At 54.3% G+C, this 7,653-nt stretch overlaps 1 protein-coding gene across 3 annotated transcripts; it reads left to right on the plus strand.

The window, feature by feature from the left end:
• Nucleotides 1-2,704: 2,704 nt before the first annotated feature.
• On the plus strand, nt 2,705-6,729 carry EMP3 (epithelial membrane protein 3). Of its 3 annotated transcripts, none has more exons than XM_027619013.1 (5): nt 2,705-2,831; nt 4,113-4,282; nt 4,485-4,587; nt 5,462-5,602; nt 6,454-6,729. In XM_027619013.1, exons 2-5 carry the CDS (start codon nt 4,205-4,207, stop codon nt 6,621-6,623), a joined length of 492 nt encoding a protein of 163 aa, XP_027474814.1. In that variant the 5' UTR covers nt 2,705-2,831; nt 4,113-4,204; the 3' UTR covers nt 6,624-6,729. The 3 variants fall into 3 exon arrangements, with proteins under 3 accessions (XP_027474814.1, XP_027474812.1, XP_027474813.1); XM_027619011.1 differs by lacking the exon at nt 2,705-2,831 and adding an exon at nt 2,990-3,145 and having other exon boundaries at nt 4,083-4,282; XM_027619012.1 differs by lacking the exon at nt 2,705-2,831 and adding an exon at nt 3,004-3,145.
• Nucleotides 6,730-7,653: the final 924 nt, after the last annotated feature.

Here is a 7,653-nt window from a genome sequence, read left to right on the forward strand (position 1 = left end):
TTGCCGGCTGGGTCTGCGTACTGAGAGGCGGAAGTGGGCGGGGCCGCGAGCTCTTCGTGCTGGCCACGCCCCCTCGCTCCGCAGGGCACGCCTTCTCGGCTGCAGGCTACTACTGCCCACGTGGGCCTCCCCGGAGCGGGCGGGCAGTGGGCGCAGCTCCCTGCAGGCTGGGTGTGCCTGAAGCCTGTGGTTTCCTGTGGGAGGAAGCAGCCCGCGGGCGCTCAGCTCGGCTCTTAGCGTTGGAGGCCCAGGAGGGGGAGATCCCGTTACCGCCCTCGGGCTCCCTGATTCGCCCCCTTCCGCAGGGTCCTAGCTTGAGGGAACTCCTACCACGCCCCCCCCCCCCCCCCCCCCCGCCACATTCCCAGGGTACCCAAATTTGGCTCTGATTCCACTCAGGGAAGTTGATTTAGAGTCCTAGCCTCCTGTTTTCTATCTCCCCTCACTCACATTTCCATCTCCCTAGCCCCTGGTTTCCAGACTCCTTCCAGGGCCAGGTCTGGTCCGCTTTGCCTACACTCCATGAAAAGCACATGACCCTCCAGCCTCTAATTTTTCCTTCAGTGACCCAGACTTTAACTTCCTTGGGGTTCTGAATTCAGATGTCCCCAGTCTCTGTCCCCAGGGACCCTAATTTTGTACTCCTAACTCTAGCCTCGGGGCCCAGTGGACCCAAGAATTTTCCCCTTCCCCAAATCCTAGAGACCTTGAACTAGAGTCCCCCCATACTAAATCCATCCAGGGCCCCGGTGGTGGGTATAACAAGCACATACTATGTACTGGACACTACCCTATGATGTATTTACTATTATTATCCTTATTTCACAGATAAACTGAGGCATAGAGAGGTTATTAGTAACTTGTCCAAAATCACAGCGAATGAGTACAGCAGCTTGGATTTGAATCCAGTCCATATGCCTCTGTAGACTGCTGTACCGGTACCCAATTTCTGGATCTCCTGAGTACCTGCCTAGTCACTGAACTGCCTATCCCTCACCCCTTCAGGGAGCTGAGATGACCAACACTCTCCTTCCCCCTAGCTCTGGCCCCATCAAGATAACCAGACATCCCATCCTCCAGTTTCCTTCCCTTGCAAGAGCCTAGGATTAGGATTTCAGTCCTCCAACTCTCAATTCCATATCAGGACCCCAGACACCTGGTCCCCTGTCCCTCACTTTTTTTTTTTTTAAGATTTTATTTATTTATTCATGAGAGACACACAGAGAGAGAAGCAGCCTCCTAAGGAGCAGGGAGCCCGATGTGGGACTCCATCCCAGGACCCTGGGATCATGACCTGAGCCGAAGGCAGACGCTTAACCATCTGAGCCACCCAGGCGCCCTGTCCCTCACTTTTTACCAGCACCCAAACCTTCCAAGAGACCCATATATAGTAATCACATTCCACCCTGATTCAATAACTCAACAATAAGTACAATAAGTAATAATAATAATAGTAATAATGATAGTGAACATAAAGTCCCTGGTACTGCACTTCTGTTTAAAACCCTCCAGTGGCTTCTCACTGCCTGTAGAATAAAATCCAAACTCCTCCCGTAGTCTTCAAGGGCCCTCTTTGATTTCCCTTCCTACCACTCCCTCCAGCTCCCTCTATTCCAGCCACACTGGTCCTTCTGTGTGCTTTCCAAACAACCTGAGCTTGTTCTTGTGAACCTCCAGCCTCGCATTTCCTCTTCCTCCAGCACTGAAATGACTCCTGTCCTCAGGGCTCAGCTCAGATGTCACCTCCCCACAGAGCCCTTGTCTGATCACCTTGTTTAAAGTAGCTTCCTCTCACACGTCTTTATCACCTCCACTCTATTTTATTTCCTGCAAAGCACTTAGCGACCCGTCTGAAATTTATCAACTTCACTGGTAGGTTTTCTCTTTATGGTCTGTCTGCCCCTCCTAGGAAAGTGAGCTCCATGATAACAGCAGGCGTCTGTTTTCTTTATTACGACCTCCCGTTTCATAATAGATGTTCAATAAATGTTTGATGAAGAAAGGAATGAACGTGTGGCTGCGTCAGTGTACCGGTATTACCGTATTCATTTTTTTAAAGATTTTATTTATTTATATGACAGAGAGAAAGAGCACACAAGCAGGGGGAACAGAAGTGGGAGAGGGAGAAGCAGGCTCTCCGCTGAGCAGGGAGCCCGATGCGGGGCTCGATCCCAGGACCCTGGGATCATGACCTGAGCCGAAGGCAGATGCTTAGCCGACTGAGCCACCCAGGCACCCTACCTTATTCATTTAGAGTTAAATATCTGAATTAGGACTACCACTATTAGTATATTGTCAGTATTATTAGTATTACTGTACCCATGTCACAGATGAGGAAAACGAGGCTCAGAGAGTTGAAATAATCAGTAGAGGCAGGAAATAATGGCACTGGCATCAACTTCCACCCCCTGCCCCTTTCCAGAATTTCACGTGTTCCCATTTTCCATCCCCTGACCCCCCACTGTGGGGCTATCTCCGCCCCCCCCACCCCAGCTCTCAACCCACTCAACGCAGCAGGAATCTGGTCTGCTCCCCCAGACCCCCGTTCCTCAAAGGATCCAGTTCTAAGCCCCGTCAGGGAAAGCTGACATCCAGCCCCGGGACAAGACCCAGTCTGGAGGCCTGAGAATCGGGCCCTCCCTCTCCTCGATGCTTGCCCCACCCTGACTTCCTGGGCTTCAAGGACTTCTCATCTCAACGCTGGGAGGGAGCCCCAGAAGATGCCTGTCTGGGGGCAGTGGGTGGGAGCCCAGAGAAAGAGGAACCCAAGTGCCTAGTCCCTCCCTCTGGCGCAGATCTCAGCTGGGTGCGGTGGGAGTGGGTATAAAAGGGTCAGTATATATTGAGAGGAGCAGAGAGAAAAACCAGGGGAGAGAGAAGAGAGAGAAAAAAGGAGGTATAGGCAGTGAGGACTGGAGAGAGAGGGAAGAAAGGAGGGAGAGAGAGAGAGAGAGAGAGAGAGTTCCCGATCGGAGGGGAGAAGGAGGGAGAGAGCCAGAGGGGAGAGCGAGGGAGGGAGGGAGGGAGGGAGGCGGTGAGAGAGGCGGGGGGGCCTCGAGAGGGTGAAAGGAGGGAGGAGAAGGGCGGGGCACGGAGGCCCCAGCAAGGGACGAGACTCCAACTCTGACTTTTTCTGCCGCTCTCGGTAAGTTTCCAGCCCGTTATTCGGACTGGGATTTCTTTATTTACTTGGGAGTGCAGCAGTTTGGGAAGGATACCCCCAGGCCCGGAGAGATGCCCCCACTCTCAGACCCCATGGAAACCATTGTAATTTAAGAAGTGATCTCTTAGCACTTGGGGTGGAGATTCGGGAAGGGGTGGGGCCGGCAAGGATTTGGGGTTCTCAGCAGAGCCCTCCACTGGTAAACTTCCTTTAGTTTTTCCCCATGGCTCTTCACTCTCTCCTGAGGACCCTGAGATCAGGGCTTTGCCAGAGAACACCCCACGTCTGGGGGACTCCAGGCACCCCCTTTCTGGACACTGAAGGGTCCTGGGAGGCTGGCTCCTTCTTGTCAAGCCTCCGCCTGCCAACCCCAACCTCCCACCCCCAGCATGGATCTCGCCCATTTTTCCCACAAGATGTCCAGCAGGCACCAGTCTGGCAACAGGGTGGGGTGAGGACCTCGTGGGCAGAGCCAGAGACTGGGGTTTCCCTGGTTCTTGGAGGCAGGGGCATGGGATGAGTCACTGGGTGACTCACTGGGTCCCCCTCCTCCCCACCCCAGGAGAGGAGGGGGGTGAATCAAGGATGCCTGTCTCTGGGGGAGCCCCCAGCTTCTGATGACTCTGGAGGGGTATCAGCTTGAATTTTCATATCCTGGCCCATATGTGCCCAGGATCAGGACTTTGAGGAGACAGGAGGCCACACTGCTAGTCCTGCTCCCCCCTGGACCCGAGAGTCCATCCCTGGCTTGCTCCAAGAGCAAGTCATGTCGAAGCTGACACTTACAGCTTCAAGGAGCCAGGGCTGGGAACGGCGGTGTGAGTATTCTCCTGGAGAATTCAGGAGTCCGGGCCCCCAGCCTCCTCCCCGCTCAGACTCAGGAGTCACGGCCCCCAGCACTCTTCTCCATCACCCCCAGGAGTCTGGACCCAGCCCCCTTCTCCTCCAGGATTGGAGCATCTCACCTGCCCCTGTGCCAACCCTTGAAACAACCACTTCCGGACACCCCCACCCCGCCCAGACCCGGCTTCCACTGCAGCCATGTCTCTCCTCCTGCTGGTGGTCTCTGCCCTTCACATCCTCATTCTCATCCTGCTTTTTGTGGCCACTTTGGACAAGGTAAGCCTACTCCTGCCGCGGGGCATCTTGTCCTGCAGACCCCTGCCACGCCCCTCTTCCACCGTCACTCGGGCCCCACCCCTTTTCCCTAACACCTACCCTTCTGAGTTCTGCCTCCCGTGTCTCTACCCCGCCCTTTCCCCTGACGCCGCCCACTTTCCTTTCCTAACCCTACCCTTGTTTCTTTCTCGGTCCACCCCAGTCCTGGTGGACCCTCCTGGGGAAGGAGTCCCTGAATCTCTGGTATGACTGCACGTGGAACAATGACAACAAAACGTGGGCCTGCAGTAACGTCAGCGAGAATGGTGAGGGGGGATAGGGGACCAGTCTGCAAGGGGAGGGGTCACCCCAGGTCTCTCCACGGGACCAAGAACTAGGGAACCCCTCAGAGTTTGAGTGGGCAGGTCTGGGCCCCAGTGCTGAGTGGGGCTGATTATGACCCTCTTAACTGGATGGTAGGGGGCAATATGCTCATGTTCTAGAGAGGATGGACTAAAAGCCCCCCTCCTTTATGATTCAGAAAGAGTGGAGGCCACATGCTATAGGTTTAAGGAATGGGGAGAAAGCTCCCAAGATTCTGAGAAGGTAGGATTATATTTTCCAAAGTTCTAAGGAGATGGGACTGGTGTTCGGAATGGATGTCGGGGACCAATTTGTCCAAGTTCCAAGGGATTGAAGCTGGACCACATTAAGGTTCTGAAGGGGTGGGGCTGAATCCTTCCAAGGTCCTGAACAAGGTTGGGGGGTTACGGTGCTGTTGCATCTGAGTTATAAAGGATAAGAGCTGTATCCTTCTAAATTTCTAAGTGAAAGAAAATGAAAGATTAAATGCTTTTCCCCTAAGAGTAAAGCAAGAACTTCTGTTCTCACCACTTCTGTTCCAGTGTTGTACTGGAGGTAGCCAGTGCAACAGGGCAAGAAAAAGAAATAAAAGGTACAAAGAAGGCAGAGGAAAAAGTAAAAATGTCTCTATTCCCAGTGGACATGTTCATGTAGAAAATCCTAAGGCATCTTAAAAATAGCTTCTAGAACTGATAAGGGAATTTAACAAAGTTATAGGAATCAAAGTCAAATGTAAGTCATACTCCTAAGCATCCAAAGTTGTATGGCTCTAAATGGGGTGAGGCAGTGAATTCTGGACCTACTGTCACTTCCACCTCTATCTCCTCCTTATTGCAGGCTGGCTGAAGGCGGTTCAGGTCCTCATGGTGCTTTCCCTCATCCTCTGCTGCCTGTCCTTCATCCTGTTCATGTTCCAGCTCTACACCATGCGGCGAGGCGGGCTCTTCTATGCCACTGGCCTCTGCCAGCTTTGCACCAGTGAGCACGGGCCCCGGGGAATTGAAGGGAAGGGAGGGGGACTGTCCGGGTGTGAGGGGCCCCGAGAATGGACATCGGGTCAAAGAAAACAAGTATCAACAGCCCAAGGACCACCTGAAGTGCCTCCATAGGCTACCTCTCTGCCTGGGGACTTACAGAGAGTTGTCCTTTTCACTGATTCAGTGGTTTGTGGTGTGCGTCTCTGAGTCATGTCGAAGCTGACACTTACAGCTTCAAGGAGCCGGGGCTGGGAACGGTGGTGTGAGTAAATAATTTAGATCCCAGGGAAGGGGAGGGGGTGGAGATAGTTGGCTAAGTAATACTCCAGGAGAGAACTCTGAATCATAATAGTAGTGATTTTATAATAGCAGCCAGCTTCTGTTTCTGGTGGACCTACTGTGTATCAGACACCTCAGGGAGTTTATATACCTTAAAACTTTTTGACTTCAGGTGCAGAGAGCTAAGTTATCATAGTCCTCAGTTTCTGGAATAGTCTCTTCTTAGGTTCCTATAAAGTCCCTCTCATTTTAATTCACTATTTTTGTGCTTGGCTCACAGAAAGGCACTAAAAGATATCCCTTGAAGGGCTGAGTGGATGGATGGATGAATGGATGGATGGATAGTATCTCCCAGTTTATGGATGCGTAAAGGGCACCCAGCTAGATCAACTAAATTGCCCAAGGACAGTATGCGGTAGCTTCCTTGCAGGGCCCTGAGGGAGCGAACCACAACTCCCAGAAGGCAGCGGTGCGGAGCCCTGGCTTTCCCGCGGCTTCTTTGCCCCGTGGGTTGTTGGGAAATGCAGTCTTCTTGCCGGTACTGCGTGACACCTGGTCCCCGTCTCCCCGCAGGCGTGGCGGTGTTTACCGGGGCGCTGATCTACGCCATTCACGCGGAGGAGATCCTGGCGGAACGGCTGCCCGGGGGCAGCTTCGGTTACTGCTTCGCCCTGGCTTGGGTGGCCTTCCCCCTCGCCCTGGCCAGCGGCGTCATCTACATCCACCTGCGGAAGCGGGAGTGAGGGCCCCGCGTCGCCCTGCCGCCTCTGCCGGTGCCCGGCCCCTCCGTCTCAGCCCCAAAGCCCCCGCCCCCGGCCTCCTCCAGAAAATAAAACCGTTTAACCTCTTGCTCCGCTTTTGCCTCCTTCCTTCCTCCTTGCCTCCTCCAGGGGCCCAGGCTGCTCGTGCCTGACCTTTCCTGAACCTGGGACAGCCCCTCCAGCGGCAGCCTTCAGAATGTCCAGCTCCAGGCCCCCAGTCCCTTCTAAACCAAGACACAGGAAGCCGGGGTCCCAGCCGCCTTTCTCCTTTCACAGACCTGAGGCCCTGGGCCCTCCTGCCTCAGGATTCCTCCCGAGTCTAGACCTCTAGGCACTTGTGGGGAAGGACCAGGCATGTGGGTTTCCTGTCCTCTTCCTCCGTGTACAAGGGTGTCTTTCTCTCAACCAGGCAGGGTGTGTGTTGTTCTAGATTGTTGGTCTCCGCCGCCACCCCCCCCCCCCCCGCCCACCTCTGGGAAGACAGATTTTCTGTTTCCCTCTTGGAACTCAGACACCTCTGTCATTAGGACCCAACCCCTCTTCTTTCCCCTCCTCCACCCAATTCGACACCTTAGCAAAAATTAGACGCCATCCTCCATCCCCCCTCCAGGCTTACCCTGCCCCACCAGGACACGTGGGGGGCGGGGGATGGCTGGATTTTACATCCGCCCGTGCCTTGGCTGTGTGGGTTTGTGCAGTGAACAATTTGCACGACCGCACATGGCTGTCCTATCTTCCCTGTTCATAAGACCCAGTCTTTGGGGAACCAGGGCCTCGCCTCAGGAGCCAGGTCTTCTCTAAATCCTCTTCTGTTACCCGCAGCCAGTCTATTTCACCAACTGCGAACCCAGTCTCTCCCTAGGACTACAGCTTTCTCTGCCTAGGCCCCACCCAAATGCATTCCCCCCCCCCCCCCCGCCCCCTCCATCCCCGCCGAGATCGGTCTCTTCTTTCCAGGACTCTGATGCTTTCCTTCTCTTCAACTCCTGCAGCTATCGCACGCATCCAGATT

The sequence above is a fragment of the Zalophus californianus genome, chromosome 17 (assembly GCF_009762305.2).
Source record: "Zalophus californianus isolate mZalCal1 chromosome 17, mZalCal1.pri.v2, whole genome shotgun sequence".
NCBI lineage: Eukaryota > Metazoa > Chordata > Mammalia > Carnivora > Otariidae > Zalophus > Zalophus californianus.

Bases quoted from the DNA above. Each gene is read 5' to 3' on its own strand.
- EMP3 (XM_027619013.1), top strand. From the start codon at position 4,205: ATGTCTCTCCTCCTGCTGGTGGTCTCTGCCCTTCACATCCTCATTCTC. The intron at 4,283-4,484 runs GTAAGCCTACTC...GGTCCACCCCAG, and splicing joins TTGTGGCCACTTTGGACAAG to TCCTGGTGGACCCTCCTGGG. The intron at 4,588-5,461 runs GTGAGGGGGGAT...TCCTTATTGCAG, and splicing joins CAGTAACGTCAGCGAGAATG to GCTGGCTGAAGGCGGTTCAG.